This window comes from Phaenicophaeus curvirostris, chromosome 19, assembly GCF_032191515.1.
Source record: "Phaenicophaeus curvirostris isolate KB17595 chromosome 19, BPBGC_Pcur_1.0, whole genome shotgun sequence".
Taxonomy (NCBI): Eukaryota; Metazoa; Chordata; class Aves; order Cuculiformes; family Cuculidae; genus Phaenicophaeus; species Phaenicophaeus curvirostris.
Genome location: NC_091410.1, coordinates 8,042,068 through 8,056,837, shown reverse-complemented (window position 1 = coordinate 8,056,837; position 14,770 = coordinate 8,042,068). Strand labels below are relative to the sequence as shown.

The 14,770-nt window shown below is 63.6% G+C and overlaps 3 protein-coding genes across 4 annotated transcripts; 2 read left to right on the top strand and 1 right to left on the bottom strand.

The window, feature by feature from the left end:
- The first annotated feature begins 743 nt into the window (after positions 1-743).
- Positions 744-5,921, top strand: LOC138728998 (uncharacterized). Its single transcript, XM_069872825.1, has 7 exons — positions 744-981; positions 1,458-1,541; positions 2,271-2,359; positions 2,856-3,041; positions 3,171-3,308; positions 3,475-3,667; positions 4,761-5,921. The coding sequence occupies exons 1-7, from the start codon at positions 759-761 to the stop codon at positions 5,096-5,098; spliced, it is 1,251 nt and encodes a 416-aa protein (XP_069728926.1). The 5' UTR covers positions 744-758; the 3' UTR covers positions 5,099-5,921.
- Positions 5,922-6,492: 571 nt separating this feature from the next.
- Positions 6,493-11,646, bottom strand: AFMID (arylformamidase). Of its 2 annotated transcripts, none has more exons than XM_069872828.1 (11): positions 10,885-11,646; positions 10,671-10,761; positions 9,597-9,701; positions 9,467-9,515; positions 9,253-9,338; positions 9,107-9,179; positions 7,904-8,001; positions 7,553-7,631; positions 7,159-7,294; positions 6,849-7,001; positions 6,493-6,717 (listed from the first exon to the last, which is right to left on the bottom strand). In XM_069872828.1, the coding sequence occupies exons 1-11, from the start codon at positions 10,978-10,980 to the stop codon at positions 6,688-6,690; spliced, it is 996 nt and encodes a 331-aa protein (XP_069728929.1). In that variant the 5' UTR covers positions 10,981-11,646; the 3' UTR covers positions 6,493-6,687. The 2 variants fall into 2 exon arrangements, with proteins under 2 accessions (XP_069728929.1, XP_069728930.1); XM_069872829.1 differs by having other exon boundaries at positions 6,849-6,953; positions 10,885-11,642.
- TK1 (thymidine kinase 1) lies at positions 11,528-14,375 on the top strand. The gene is made up of 7 exons (XM_069872831.1): positions 11,528-11,622; positions 12,870-12,901; positions 12,977-13,090; positions 13,172-13,265; positions 13,783-13,872; positions 13,962-14,081; positions 14,202-14,375. The coding sequence occupies exons 1-7, from the start codon at positions 11,557-11,559 to the stop codon at positions 14,358-14,360; spliced, it is 675 nt and encodes a 224-aa protein (XP_069728932.1). The 5' UTR covers positions 11,528-11,556; the 3' UTR covers positions 14,361-14,375.
- The last annotated feature ends 395 nt before the right edge of the window (positions 14,376-14,770 follow it).

Sequence of the window (14,770 nt, the reverse complement as noted above, 5' to 3'; positions counted from 1 at the left end):
TGGGTAGGTAGGTAGGTAGGTAGGTAGGGGTAGTGTTAAGGGTAGGGGTAGAGTTAGGTAGGGGTAGTGGTGTGTATGGGTAGGTGGGTAGGGATAGGGATAGGGATAGGGATAGGGATAGGGATAGGGATAGGGATAGGGATAGGGATAGGGATAGGCGTAGGGGTAGGGAGGGGTAGCATTAAAGTTAGGGTTAGGGGTAGACGTAGGGGTAGGGATAAGGGTAAGGTTGGGGTAAGGGTAGGTAGGGTTAGGGAGGGGTAGAGTTAAGGTTATTGATAGGGTTAGGGTTGGGGTAGAGGTAGGGGTAGGGGCAGGGGGAGGGACAGGGGCAGGGGCAAGGGCAGGAGCAGAGGCAGGAGCAGGAGCAGGAGCAGGGGCAGGAGCAGGGGCAGGGGCAGGAGCAGGAGCAGGGGCAGGGGTAGGGGCAGGGGCAGGGGCAGGAGCAGAGGCAGGGACAGGGGCAGGGGCAGGGGCAGAGGCAGGGGCAGGGGTAGGGGCAGGGGCAGGGGCAGGAGCAGAGGCAGGGACAGGGGCAGGGGCAGGGGCAGTGGCAGGAGCAGAGGCAGGGGCAGGGGTAGGGGTAGGGGCAGGGGCAGGGGCAGGAGCAGAGGCAGGGGCAGGGGTAGAGGCAGGGGCAGGGGCAGGGGGAGGGGCAGGGGCAGGGGGAGGGGCAGGGGCGGTGTCGCTGTGGGTCAGTAGGGCCCCCGCCCCCCCCGCTGGCCCCGCCCCGGTCCCTCCCCGGTCCCCGCCGGGCGATGCTGCGGGCGCTGCGGGGGCTGCGCGGGGGGCGGGCGGGGGCCGGGCTGGGGGGAGCCGTGTCGGCTTTTTGGGGCTCCCCCCACCCCCCGGGCCCCCCCCAGCCCCGCATCGTGGATCTGCGGAGCGACACGGTGACTCGGCCCCGCGCCGGGATGCGCCGAGCCATGGCTCGAGCCGCCGTGGGCGACGATGACTACGGGGAGGACCCCACGGTTCTCGGTGGGAGTTGGGGACGGGACCCCCCACACCCCTCCAGACCCCCCCTCACCCCTCCAGACCCCCCCCGCAGGACCAGCAGAGAAGGGGGGGTCCCCCTCTTCCCCCCCCCCCCGGGGGGGTCCAGCATGCAGCCCCCCCCCCCACTTAGAAGGCAGGCGGTGGGGAGCACGGAGCGGGGCATCTCTGGGTTTTAGGGGATGCAATTTGGAGCTGGGGTGGCCCAGACACCTCCCAGTGCTCTCCCAGGGCCGGCAGATGCCCCCCCAGGCCGCCCCAAGACCCCCACGTCTCACAAAAAGGGTCATGGAGCACTGGAACACGCTCCCCAGGGAGGTGGTGGAGTCTCTGTCCCTGAAGGGGTTTCAATACGAGCAGACGAGGTGCTCCGGGATGTGGTTTAGTGGCAGACAGGAATGGTTGGGCTCGGTGATCCCAGAGGTCTTTTCCAACCCGCTGATTCTCTGTTTCCCCTGCAGAGCTGCAGCGCTTGGCCGCAGGGATCCTGGGGATGGAGGAGGCTCTGTTTGTGCCCACGGCCACCATGGCAAATCTCATCGCTGGTGAGTGTCCAGCGCTGCCCCAGCCCTCCTGCCCCGCGCCCTGGAGTGCCCAGGCTGCAAACCGAGCAGCAGGTTTATGTCCCACTCTCGTGGAAGGTGTGGAGGAGGAGAACAGCCCCGCTCCGCGCTGGGGACCCAAGGAGAGCGCTGCTTGTGCTCAGGAGGCTGCCCGAGCACCTGAAGGGATGCAGCAGGTCCTTTCTGACCCAAGTGCATCCCCTCGCCCCTTCCTCAGCCCACTCCACCTCAAATCGGTAGCAGCACAACCCCTCTGCCACCTCAGACCTGCCACTTCATGTTGCTTCTGAGCAAACCCCTGCTCGGGTCTGCTCGTCCCCATCCTGTGCGTGGCCTCTGCTCTGCTCCATGAACCTTTACCTGATTCATTTTCCTGCCTTGCTATAAGTGATGATCCACTGTGTGGGAGCGTGGGACCCGCTCCAGCCCCGGCCATGCACAGTCAATGGTTTAGTGATTGATAGGAATGCTTGGACTTGATCCAGTGGGTCTTTTCCAGCCTGGTGATTCTATGCACCAAGAAGGGAAGACCATGCCCCCAGCCACTGCGGGCAGCCTCCATCCAACAGCCCCAGCACCTCCAGGCATGGATTAGGTGCCCTGTGCCTGCAGGAGGCTGCTCTGCTGCGCTGATGTTGTGCTGCGTGCTCAGCCTTCACCCACTGGAGCCCCCCCGAGCCCACCTCATAGCCCCTTTCCTTCCCTTCCCAGTGATGTGCCACTGCCAGCGCAGGGGGGCTCAGATGCTCCTGGGCCAGGATGCCCACCTACACGTCTACGAGCACGGCGGGGCCGCCCAGGTGGGTGCTGTGGCTAGGTGGGCTCGGGCTGGGGTGGCCTGGTGGCACCAGCAGCATGGGCAAGGCCAGGAGGGTGGCTTGCTGCTGCCCTCCTCTGGCTACAGTGCCCGGCTGGGCAGGGATCCCTGCTGGGCTGCATCAGTAGCATCACCCGAAGCCCCACAAGCCACAGAGAGGGGTGTGAGTGCGGCTGAGGGTACCCTGTGCAGGGGGAGAGGGGGCAGAGGAGCAGAGGGCTGGGACCCCCTTGCACCGCCACCGTCCCCCATGCATTGCCACCATCCCTCTGGCATCCCTTTTGCACTGCCACCATCCCCCTTGCACCACCACCATCCCTCTTGAACTGTCACTGTCCCTCATGCACCACCACCAACCCTCTTGCATCCCTCTTGCACTGTCCCTCTTGCTCTGCCACCATCCCTCTTGCACCACCACTGTCCCCCTTGCACCACCACCGTCCCCATCAGCTCTGCTCTCTGCCCTGCCCCGGGCGCAGGTCGCTGGTGTCCACTCCCAGGTGCTTCCAGACCTGCCAGATGGCACCTTTGACCTGGACCAGCTGGAGGTGACCATCCGTGAGGCCCACGGCAGCCGGTACCACCCGCGCCCCGAGCTCATCTGCCTGGAGAACACGCACAGCGCGGCAGGGGGCCGGGCGCTGCCCCTCACCTACCTCCAGCAGGTAGGAGCCCACCGGTGGCTGGCAGTAGCCCAGCCTGGGCACAGGCAGGACCCAGCGGGACGGCACCGCGGGGGCTCAGAACATCGCAGGGGTCGCTCCCACCCCAGCTGCTCCTCTGCCTCCCCCCAGGTCCGTGGGCTTGCTGACCGCTACGGGCTGCGGGTGCACATGGACGGAGCGCGGCTGATGAACGCGGCGGTGGCCCAGGGCGTGGAACCAGCTCGGATCACCCAGCACTGCGACTCCGTGTCCCTGTGCTTCTCCAAGGTGAATGCTTGCGTAGAGAGGGAGTCCCTGAGGTCAGCACCCGCTGCTGCTTTGCTCTTGTTTGGGGACGTGGGGCTGAGCGCCCACCTTGCATCCCTGAACACATCCCTGGGAAGGGCAGGGGCAGCCCCCCAGCAGCTGGGGTCACTCTCTGGTGGCTCTGCAGGGCCTGGGTGCCCCGGCTGGTGCCGTGCTGGCTGGACACAAGGAGTTTGTCGCGGAGGCCTGGCGTGTGCGGAAGCTGCTGGGCGGGGGGATGCGGCAAGCAGGTGTGCTGGCAGCCGCTGCCCGCGTTGGACTGGAGCACGCGGAGGCGACGCTGCGCAGAGACCACGACAACGCCCGACGCTTTGCTGAAGGTATCTCGGGGCTCCTCAGCACGCGGGGAGGTACGGGCACCCACGGCATAGTGCCACGCTCTCTATCCGGCTGTGCAGGCTTCCACGTGCTCCTGCACAGCCAGGTCCTGCCTGCCAGCCCAGCCTTATCATAGAATCACAGAATCACCAGGTTGGAAAAGACCCACCGGATCATCGAGTCCAACCATTCCCATCAATCACTAAACCATGTCCCTCAGCATCTTATCCACCCATCCCTTAAACCCCTCCAGGGAAGGTGACTCAACCCCCTCCCTGGGCAGCCTGTTCCAGTGCCCAATGACCCTTTTTGTGAAAATTTTTTTCCTAATGTTGAGCCTGAACCTCCCCTGGCGGAGCTTGAGGCCATTCCCTCTCGTCCTGTCCCCTGTCCCTTGGGAGAAGAGCCCAGCTCCCTCCTCTCCACAGCCTCCTTTCAGGTAGTTGGAGAGAGCAATGAGGTCTCCCCTCAGCCTCCTCTTCTCCAGGCTAAACACCCCCAGCTCTCTCAGCTGCTCCTTGTGAGACTTGTTCTCCAGCCCCAAACGGTGGTGCTAAATGGTGTTAAATACAGCTGGAGGCCAGTTCCAAGTGGTGTCCCCAGGGCTCAGTGGTGGGTCCAGCCCTGTTCAGTGTCTTTATCAATGACCTGGATGAAGGCATCGAGTGCACCCTTTTCAAGTTTGTGGATGACACTAGGCTGGGTGGAAGCGTGGATCTGCTGGAGGGTAGGGAGTCCAGAGAAGAGCAGCGAAGCTGGTGAAGGGGCTGGAGAACAAGCCATATGAGGAACGGCTGAGAGAGCTGGGGGTGTTTAGCCTGGAGAAGAGGAGGCTGGGCTCACCGCACCCTGCCTCACTCGGCATTGCTGTTTCCGAGGGAGCCGTGCTGGATCTCCAGCTGAGTGAGGATGCCGCTGGGGTCCCTACCTGGCTGGACCACCAGAATGATGCTGTGCCCGTCCCCGTGGAGCCCACGGTGACCCTGGTGCTGCACAGGGAGGAGGGCAAAGGGCAGGGCATGGGGCAGCATGGCAGCCTCCTCTCCCAGAAAGCCGGGCACGGGGGTCACAGCCTCCCACCTCTGTCTCCTCCAGGCATCCAGGAGCTGAACTCGCCTGTCTGCTCTGTCAACCTGGCAGCGGTGGAGACAAATATCGTGATGGTGAGCGTCAGGGGGGGCTTGCTGTCTCCTGCGGAGCTCTGCGAGCACCTGCGGGCAGTGAGCGAGGAGGAGGTGGCCGAGACTGGCCAGGCTGTCAGTGTCCTGGTGTTCCCCTGGTCGGCACACACTGTGCGCGCGGTCTGGCACCACGATGTCTCAGCCCATGACACTGAGTTGGCGAAGAACAAGCTGGAGTTTGTGGCTCGGAAATGGCAGGAGAAGCTGGTCCTGGGATGGCGCCCGACTCCTCCGAGTGCAGGGGGAGGCTGAGCATCCTCCCAGCCCTATCCTGGCAGCAGCAAAGGGACTGGGACCAGACACTGTGTGCTCCAGGCATGTTCCCAGTGGGCTGCAGCACAACAACCACCCCCAGCAGTGTCATCCCAGCCCAGGGGAGAGCTCACACCTCGGGGGAGGGAGCTCCTCCGGTGACATGCCCAGAGGGACAGACTGCATAGAATCATAGAATCGTAGAATCATAGAATCACCAGGTTGGAAAAGACCCATCGGATCATCGAGTCCAACCATTCCCATCAATCACTAAACCATGTCCCTCAGTGCCTCATCCACCCGTGCCTTAAACCCCTCCAGGGAAGGAGACTCAACCCCCTCCCTGGGCAGCCTCTGCCAGTGCCCAATGACCCTTTCCATGAAATATTGTTTCCTAATGTCCAGCCTGAACCTCCCCTGGTGGAGCTTGAGGCCATTCCCTCTCGTCCTGTCCCCTGTCACTGGGGAGAAGAGCCCAGCTCCCTCCTCTCCACAACCTCCTTTCAGGTAGTTGTAGAGAGCAATGAGGTCTCCCCTCAGCCTCCTCTTCTCCAGGTTAAACATCCAGGCATCTTACACTCCCACTCAGACTCCTTGCTACTCACCAGCAGACACAGCCTCAGAGCACCCTCTAGTCCTCTACAGGAGCTCTGCTTCTGTCACTCGGGTCCCACAGACAGCACCTAAAAGCAAAGCCAGACCCCCCTGTCCCAAAGGTCACGCACTGTGCGTGGCCAGCGTGCAGTGAATATCTCCAAGGATGCTGCCCTGAGGAGACCGATCCCAAGGGATGGTCAGGGCACGAAATAAACCTGTTCTGGCAGTGCTGTGCGGGATGTTTCCTTTTAAGTGTGCTCCTGTCCAGACAGTTCAGCAGGGACTTCACCGCAGCCTAGATGTCCCCGTTGAGAGGAAAGTGCTTGTGAGGACATGGGGAGCAGCTCAGGCTGGACACCGGGGCCACGCACAGCAGCACCAAAATTTGTATCTGGCCACAACTGTCGCAGGGGTATGAGCCTAGCCTGGGCCAGGCAGCTCCTCCACCACCTCCCATCCCCAAAGGCTCGTGTTGCCGTGTCCCACAGCCTCCCTGCAGCCTCCGCCGGGCTCTCCAGGCTTCCCTGGGGTGGCCCAGCTGTGGGACAGAAGCTCTGTGCTAGAAGAGAAGATCCTGTCTGCAGCAGCCACGTCCAGCATGTACTTGCCGGCTCAGCACAGCCCTGGGAAGCCGAGTCACACCCAGGCAGCGGTTATTCCTATTTTATTTGGCAATAAGCAGTTTAAAGGAAACAAAGGGAACAATCATCATCATCCTGACAGAGACCCAGCAGCCCCGTGAGCTTCAGATGGGCAGAAACACCCCAGCAAAGGATGCAAGCTGAGGTGAGAATGGGTGATACCTGGTGCTCCTTGATTGAGCCCCCCAGCCAAATGCAGGCTGGAGTGAACGGAGCAGGCAAGGAGCAGGGCTGGAGGCAGCAACCGCTCTGTGCAGCAGGAGGAGACCCGGAGCGAGGTAGCAGGAGGGCAGGGTGCATACAGGCACCATGCAGGGCCGTGGTTCCCTTCCATTTGCTCCCAACATGCCATCAAGCTCTTGAAATCATGTTCAGAATCACCTGGGATGAGGAACCAAGCCCTGTGAGCAGTGTCTGATGCACTGTGCAGGGGGAGCTCACCTCGGCACAGCCCTCCTGACTACTGATCTTAGCCGTGCTCAGCGCAAGGAGGACAGGAGCTCTTCCCCTACCTGAGTGAGGACGTAGCTCTCCTCTGACAGCTTCTCAATGATGTCAAAGTGATCCACGCCAGCAAGATCCAGCAGGGAGACAGACCAGCCGGCTGCGCGCAGGGCCTGCAGAGAGTGCGGTGCTGGCAGGAGGGACCCTGACCTCCATCCAGTCTGGACAGGGCAGCAGGAATGACGGCTTTGCAAGGGCTAGCGTCCTGCCTTAAGCTGCTATCGCCTTCGAGAGCAGCAGAAATACCGCTCTGAGACGGCACACGAGCTCTTCATCCCAGCTTAGTGGAGCTGGGCAGGGTGCAGCGGGGGGGCTCACCTGGCCGTACTCCTGCGACTGCCTGCGAAACTCCGGGGAGTCGTGCTGGGCCACAGCCACGAGCACCTCACAAGCTGCAGCTGCAGGCGCTGCTGGGGCGACACACAGCAAGGGGCTGTTCCGCTGGGCGACCTCCCTGGAGGAGAAACCGCAGTGGCAGGCGACGCAGCCCCTCGCTCGGAGAGGGCGGCTTTGCCTGCACAGCGCCCGTCTCCTCGGCTGCGTGCAGGGCACGAGGCTCGCGCTGGGTCAGGCACAGAGGCAGCCCCAGAATTTGTGTGGGCAGGGGCAGAGCAGGCTGCAGAGCTGCTAATCCTGGCCCACAGGCTGCACTGGCCGACCCCACGGGTGTGCACGCTTTCCCGGTGCCCGTCCCCACGGCCCGCGGGCTCACCGGCTCATCTTCAGCTCATCATTCACGTAGGTGTGCAGGATGGGCTCTAGGTCGTACACGCCGCTCACCAGCACAGCTCCTGCAGGCAGAGCCACCAGCACGTGAGAGGCCCTGCGACTCGAGCTGCTCTCACCACCCTGCATGAAGAATTTCCTTGCGCCTCAGTGAGCGGCTGGTGGGTGCAGGACACATCCAGCCCTGGGGCAGCTTGTCCAGGAGCCCCAAGTCCTGCACTCCCAGTGCTCATGGGCTGCAGAGAGCTGGGGCAACGCAGCTCCCTTTGCTTTGCAGCATCCCAGGTGCAGGTACCAGTTCTCCTTCACCCTCCATATCTGGACGCGGCAGCAGTACCTTTAATATCCGGTGCCACTCCGTATTCTGTCCAGTCCGTGGACAACACCATGGCTGCCAAGTGGGCTCCTGCTGAGTGTCCACACAGGTAAACGCCTCTGGAGAGAGGGAGCCGTGAGCCAGCGCAGGGAACGAGGCGCCTTGGGACACCCCGTTCTGCACGAAGGAGGTGGCACGGCCGCAAGCGCCACTGCCCAAAGGCAGCAGCTCAGACACATTTCTCAGTTCATCAACCGACACCTCTCATGGTGAGAGGGGAGCATGGCCACAGGCATTGCCCAGCACTCAGACCAAGGCATCAAAAGCTTTTTTTTTTTTATAGAATCATAGAATCACCAGGTTGGAAAAGACCCACGAAACCATGTCCCTCAGCACCTCGTCCACCCATCCCTTAAACACCTGCAGGGAAGGTGACTCAACCCCCTCCCTGGGCAGCCTCTGCCAGTGCCCAATGACCTTTTCCATGAAAACTTTTTTTCCTGAACTTCCCCTGGCGGAGCTTGAGGCCATTCCCTCTCGTCCTGTCCCCTGTCACTTGGGAGAAGAGCCCAGCTCCCTCCTCTCCACAACCTCCTCTCAGGTAGTTGTAGGGAGCAATGAGGTCTCCCCTCAGCCTCCTCTTCTCCAGGATAAACACCCCCAGCTCTCTCAGCTGCTCCTCTTGTTCTCCAGCCCCCTCACCAGCTTCGTTGCTCTTCTCTGGACTCGCTCCAGAGCCTCAACATCCTTCTTGTGGTGAGGAGCCCAGAACTGAACACAGGATTCGAGGAGCGGTCTCACCAGTGCCGAGTACAGAGGGAGAAGAACCTCCCTGGACCTGCTGGTCACACCGTTTCCTATACAGGCCAAGATGCCATTGGCCTTCTTGGCCACCTGGGCCACTGCTGGCTCATGTTCAGTCGCTGTCAACCAACACCCCCAGGTCCCTCTCCTCCAGGCAGCTTTCCAGCCAGGCTTCTCCTAGTCTGTAGCTGCTCAGGGTTGTTGTGCCCCAAGTGCAGGACGCGGCATTTGGCCTTGTTGAACCTCATGCCATTGATCTCAGCCCTGGGTCCAGCTTTGCAGAGCCTCCCTGCCCTTTGTCACAGGGCCGGGCTTGTGTTGCTGCCACAGCCACCCTCCCACACCAAACCACCCGCTGGCAGGCCCCATAGTGGCTGTGGGGTGCACGGAGGGGTCCCCGGGAGCCGTCCCCAGGCCCACCTGATCCCGCCGTAGCGCTCCAGCAGGAAGGCGAGGCCGCGCCGCACCTGCAGCACCATCGCGTCCATGTGGCCTGGCGAGAGGGCAGAGTCTGGTGGGCGCGGGGCCAGCGCCGGCAGCCGCGGCCTCCGCCGAGCAGCACCTACCTTTGGGGGCTGTGTCATAGCCCACGGCCGCCACCATCACGCCCTGGGACACCAGCGGGGGGGCTGCGAACCCCGACTCCTCCTTACTGAAAGGGGAAGAGAAGCTGTGGGCGGTGCGGGCCAGGGCTGGATTGGACCCTGAGGGCCCAGAGCAAGCGGGAATAAGAAAGGAGGCATCAAAGCAAGGGATCCCCTCGCCCAGAACCCAGCTGACCTCAAGCACTGCCAGTATCCACCGTGGATGTAGACAAAGAGCGGGAATGCTGCGCAGCAGAGATTGGAGTGAGCGGGGGACACGGTTCCTACGGCCCCTCCCCACCTCTGGCCGCCTGCCCATCACCTACTTCCAGAAGTGTCCTTGGGAAAATAGATGTCCAGCTTCTCCCCCTCCCCGTTGCCGTAGGGGATGTGCAGCGAGGTCTGCGTGCCGGCCCGCGCCTGCTGCGTTCCTGCGGGAGCACGGGCACGGCACCCGGGCTGTGGCACCCGAGAGAGCCCCGTCCCGCACCTCCTGTCCTGGTGCGCCCTTACCCACCTCCACAGCTCTCAGTATCCCCACTCCCGGTACCCCTATTCCCACCATTCCCAATCCCAGTACCCCCACACTTGCCACCTCTGCTCCTAGTAGCCCCGTTCCCACCACCCCAGGTCCTGGTGCACCCTCTCCCACCGCCCCAGCTCCTGGTATCCCTGCACCTGCCACCTCTGCTCCAGGTACCCCTAATTCCTGCCACCTCTGCTCCAGGTACCCCTAATTCCTGCCACCTCTGCTCCAGGTACCCCTAATTCCCATCACCCCAGCTCCCGATACCCCTAATTCCCACCACTCCAGCTCCCGTTACCCCTAATTCACACCACCCCAGCTCCCCATACCCCTAATTCCCACCACACCAGCTCCCTGTACCCCTAATTCCCATCACTCCAGTTCCCGTTACCCCTAATTCCCACCACCCCAGCTCCCCGTACCCCTAATTCCCATCACTCCAGTTCCCAGTACCCATGATTCCCACCACCCCAGTTCCCAGTACCCCTAATTCCCACCACCCCAGCTCCCGATACCCCTAATTCCCATCACCCCAGCTCCCCATACCCCTAATTCCCACCACCCCAGCTCCCCATACCCCTAATTCCCACCACACCAGCTCCCTGTACCCCTAATTCCCATCACTCCAGTTCCAGATACCCCTAATTCCCACCACCCCAGCTCCCTGTACCCCTAATTCCCATCACCCCAGCTCCCTCTACCCCTATAGTTGCCACCCAGCCTCCCGGTACCCCTGTATCTGCCTCCCAAGCTGCCGGTAGCCCCTCTCCCAGCACACCCACTGCCGGTACACCCGCTCCCAGCACCCCAGCTCCGAGTACACCCACTCCTCGCACCGAGGCTCCCGGTGCCCCCGGTGCCCCCCACTCCTCACCAGCCGCCATCGTGTCGATGTGTGCTTGGATGACGGCGTCGCCGCCCATCCGCGGGGACCAGCGGCTGGGGGAGTACTGCTCCTCCAGCACCTACCGGGGGGGCGGGGGTGAGACACGGCGGCTGCGGCGCGGGGCGGCTCCGGGGCGACGGGGACCGGGCGAGGACCCCCACCCCGCGGGCCAGCCCCGCGCTGACCGCCCCGGGCACCCTACCTCCGCGGACATGGCCCTCCACACCCCGTCGCCGCGGCTGGGAGCGGCCCCGAGCCCGGTCCCGGTCCCCATCCCGGTCCCGGTCCCGATCCCCATCCCGGTCCCGGTCAGCGCCTGCAGCCACAGCGCGATCCCTGCCCGGGGGGCGTGGCCAGAGCCGCAGGGGGCGTGGCCTAAGGTGGAAGCCCAGCTCCCATTGGTTGTCTTGCAAGAAGGGGGCGTGGCTAGGAGGCTGGGGGCGTGGTCCGAGCCGGGGTGGGTGGTGCCTCCCTTCTCCCATTGGTCGCCACGGAAAGGGGGCGTGGCCAGACCCGGGGGCGTGGTCTAACCGCTCCCATTGGCCTCCCCGGCGGGCGGGGCGGGGGCGGGGCATGAGGGGGCGGATTCTTCTCCCATTGGCTGCCCCGGGGGGCCGGGGACGCGCGGGGCGAGGACGCGCGAAGCACGCCGGGAAGGCGGCGCGGGTTTGGGCTTGGAGGGAAATAAGAATCTTGGCGCCCGGGCTCCTATTGGCTGCGCTGCGGTGCGGGGCCTCCTCTGATTGGCTGAGGCGGGGTCACGTGGGCTCCAGGGGCGTCCTGATTGGCCGGCGCGGCTCCGCGGCGCGCGCGGGTCTCACTCCGTCCTTCTGTCCATCCATCCATCCGTCCGTGCGATCCACCCGGTGCCGCCATGAGCTGCCTCGCCGTGCCCGGCGTCCATCCCGGCTCGCCCAGCCGCCCGCGTGGCCAGATCCAGGTACAGATACCGGTACCGGGACAGCGGGGATGCTGCGGCCGGTACCGGGGGTGCTCAGGCTGTGCTGGGGATGCCGGTACCGGGAGAGCCCGGGCTGTGCTGGGGATGCCGGTACCGGGGGTGCCCGGGCTGTGCTGGGGATGCCGGTACCGGGGGAGCCCGGGCTGTGCTGGGGATGCCGGTACCGGGGGAGCCCGGGCTGTGCTGGGGATGCCGGTACCGGGGGAGCCCGGGCTGTGCTGGGGATGCCGGTACCGGGGGTGCCCGGGCTGTGCTGGGGATGCCGGTACCGGGAGAGCCCGGGCTGTGCTGGGGATGCCGGTACCGGGAGAGCCCGGGCTGTGCTGGGGATGCCGGTACCGGGGGAACCCGGGCTGTGCTGGGGATGCCGGTACCGGGGGAACCCGGGCTGTGCTGGGGATGCCGGTACCGGGGGAGCCCGGGCTGTGCTGGGGATGCCGGTACCGGGGGAGCCCGGGCTGTGCTGGGGATGCCGGTACCGGGGGAGCCCGGGCTGTGCTGGGGATGCCGGTACCGGGGATGCTCAGGCTGTGCTGGGGATGCCGGTACCAGGGGAGCCCGGGCTGTGCTGGGGATGCCGGTACCGGGAGAGCCCGGGCTGTGCTGGGGATGCCGGTACCGGGAGAGCCCGGGCTGTGCTGGGGATGCCGGTACCGGGGGAACCCGGGCTGTGCTGGGGATGCCGGTACCGGGGGAGCCCGGGCTGTGCTGGGGATGCCGGTACCGGGAGAGCCCGGGCTGTGCTGGGGATGCCGGTACCGGGGGAGCCCGGGCTGTGCTGGGGATGCCGGTACCGGGGGAGCCCGGGCTGTGCTGGGGATGCCGGTACCGGGGGAGCCCGGGCTGTGCTGGGGATGCCGGTACCGGGGGAGCCCGGGCTGTGCTGGGGATGCCGGTACCGGGGGTGCCCGGGCTGTGCTGGGGATGCCGGTACCGGGGGTGCCCGGGCTGTGCTGGGGATGCCGGTACCGGGGATGCTCAGGCTGTGCTGGGGATGCCGGTACCGGGGGTGCCCGGGCTGTGCTGGGGATGCCGGTACCGGGCTGGTACCGGCGGGGCTGCCTGGGCCGTGTGGGTGACATCAGGGCCAAGGGGATGCAGGGACCAGGCCGGTACCGGGGGAGATGATGTGGCCGCCCCGGTGCGAGGCTGCAGAGGCCGAACCAGCACCAGCACCGGGGCTGCCTGCGTGGTGCCCGCCCCGAGCCCTGTTCTCTCACCTGCAGGTGATCTTCGGGCCCATGTTCTCCGGGAAGAGGTAGGAATGGGGGCCAGGGGGTCAGGGTGGGTTGAAATCCCAGGCCCAGAGCGCGCTGACGGCTGTGCCTTGCAGCACGGAGCTGATGCGGCGGGTGCGGCGGTTCCAGCTGGCCCAGTACCGGTGCCTGCTGGTGAAATACGCCAAGGATACGCGCTACTGCACCTCCGGCCTCTCCACGCACGATAGGTGAGTGCCAGGGGATCCTGTGGCCTGTGTGGGCCCAGCAGCTGGGCTGCCCGGCTCACCTCCCCGTTCTGCTTCCCCCAGGAACACCATGGAGGCCCTGCCGGCTTGCGTCCTCAAGGACGTGTACCAGGAGGCGCTGGGCGCCGCGGTCATCGGCATCGACGAGGGACAGTTCGTAAGTGCCTGGCCAGGGCAGGTCTGCGGGATGCAGTCTCTTCAGAGCACCCTGAAGGAGGTCTGAATCCTCCAGGAGGGGGTGGGAAGCAATGCTCTGGGGCAGTCTGATGCCCCTGGATTGTGCTCAGGTAGTCAAATCTTTCCTTTCATCCCTCCAGTGGGGCCCATTCCACAGGCAGGCAACGTGGCTCTGGTTTTCTTTGTGCCCTGTGCTACTGCCTGGGCACGTGCCGGGGGATCCGGAGTGAAGGATGATGATCCTGGACTCGATGATCCAATGGGTCTTTTCCAACCTGGTGATTCTATGATTCTCTCAGGCTGCCCAGGGAGGGGGTTGAGTCCCCTTCCCTGGAGGTGTTTAAGGGATGGGTGAACGAGTTGCTGAGGGACATGGTTTAGTATTTGATAGGAATGGTTGGACTCGCTGATCCAATGGGTCTTTTCCAACCTGGTGATTCTATGATTCTAAGTGCTGCCCCTTCTTTCTCCTGACACTGCTTCTGTACCTCCTCTAGTTCCCAGACATTGTGGAGTTCTGTGAGACGATGGCCAACGCGGGGAAAACCATCATTGTTGCTGCTCTCGATGGGACTTTCCAGAGAAAGGTGAAACACCCTTTTTTTTCAGTACAGCAGCTGCTTTGGGATAGTCGTAGAACCCATCCAACAGAACCACCCCTGCTGTGTTGGCACAGGCTTTTGGAAGCATCCTGAACCTGGTCCCGCTGGCAGAGAGTGTGGTGAAGCTGAACGCTGTCTGCATGGAGTGCTACCGCGATGCCTCCTACACAAAGAGGCTGGGAGCAGAGAGGGAGGTGAGTTCCCTTGCAACAGAAAGCACTTTAGTAGCTTCACCTTGCCAGTCCTGCTAGTCTGGAGGGATCTCCTCAGGGGAGCTGGGCTCTGCTGAGTCTCTCTCCCAATTTTCTTGCCAGATTGAAGTGATTGGAGGAGCAGACAAGTACCACTCTGTCTGCCGAGCCTGCTACTTCCGCAAGCGGCCGCAGCAGCCTGGGTCAGAAAACAAGGAGAACGTGCCCATGGGGGTGAAGCAGCTGGAGGTGGCTGTCTCCCGGAAGATCTTTACTTCTTGACTGCTGGGCTCCCACATGGGAAACGAGAGGAAGGAAGCTAAATGCTGCGTCTCCCAAGCGCAAAATCTGGCTTCCTCTGCTTTTAGCCAAACTCTTAACTGCGTTATCTCCGCCTACCAAGCCACTGCACGAGCGCCAGGGAAGGGGAGGATCGACTGGGCCTGATATCGGGGCAGGGCTGAGGCAGGAGCCTGACTAAAAATTGAGTTCCTTGCTCAGAACACGGAAAATAGGCAGGTGTAGTTATTAATAGGTCCTGGAAAACCCTCATCGCTCACCATAGTTCTGGCTCGGTCTTCTGCCTGTGTTCAGATGGGCACTGCTGGCTGGCTCACTTGTCTGGGAGTGCAACCATTTCTTTCTCTCTCGTGTACCGTTGCTAAATTCCAGATTTCTTAAGACAATGTACA

Bases quoted from the DNA above. Each gene is read 5' to 3' on its own strand.
- AFMID (XM_069872828.1), bottom strand. From the start codon at position 10,980: ATGGGGATCGGGACCGGGACCGGGATGGGGACCGGGACCGGGCTCGGG. The intron at 9,180-9,252 runs GTAGGTGCTGCT...CCCTCTCGCCAG, and splicing joins CTATGACACAGCCCCCAAAG to GCCACATGGACGCGATGGTG. The intron at 8,002-9,106 runs GTGGGCCTGGGG...CCCTCTCTCCAG, and splicing joins GAGCGCTACGGCGGGATCAG to AGGCGTTTACCTGTGTGGAC.
- LOC138728998 (XM_069872825.1), top strand. From the start codon at position 759: ATGCTGCGGGCGCTGCGGGGGCTGCGCGGGGGGCGGGCGGGGGCCGGG. The intron at 1,542-2,270 runs GTGAGTGTCCAG...TTCCCTTCCCAG, and splicing joins CATGGCAAATCTCATCGCTG to TGATGTGCCACTGCCAGCGC. The intron at 3,668-4,760 runs GTATCTCGGGGC...TGTCTCCTCCAG, and splicing joins CGCCCGACGCTTTGCTGAAG to GCATCCAGGAGCTGAACTCG.
- TK1 (XM_069872831.1), top strand. From the start codon at position 11,557: ATGAGCTGCCTCGCCGTGCCCGGCGTCCATCCCGGCTCGCCCAGCCGC. The intron at 12,902-12,976 runs GTAGGAATGGGG...TGTGCCTTGCAG, and splicing joins CCCATGTTCTCCGGGAAGAG to CACGGAGCTGATGCGGCGGG. The intron at 14,082-14,201 runs GTGAGTTCCCTT...TTTTCTTGCCAG, and splicing joins GGCTGGGAGCAGAGAGGGAG to ATTGAAGTGATTGGAGGAGC.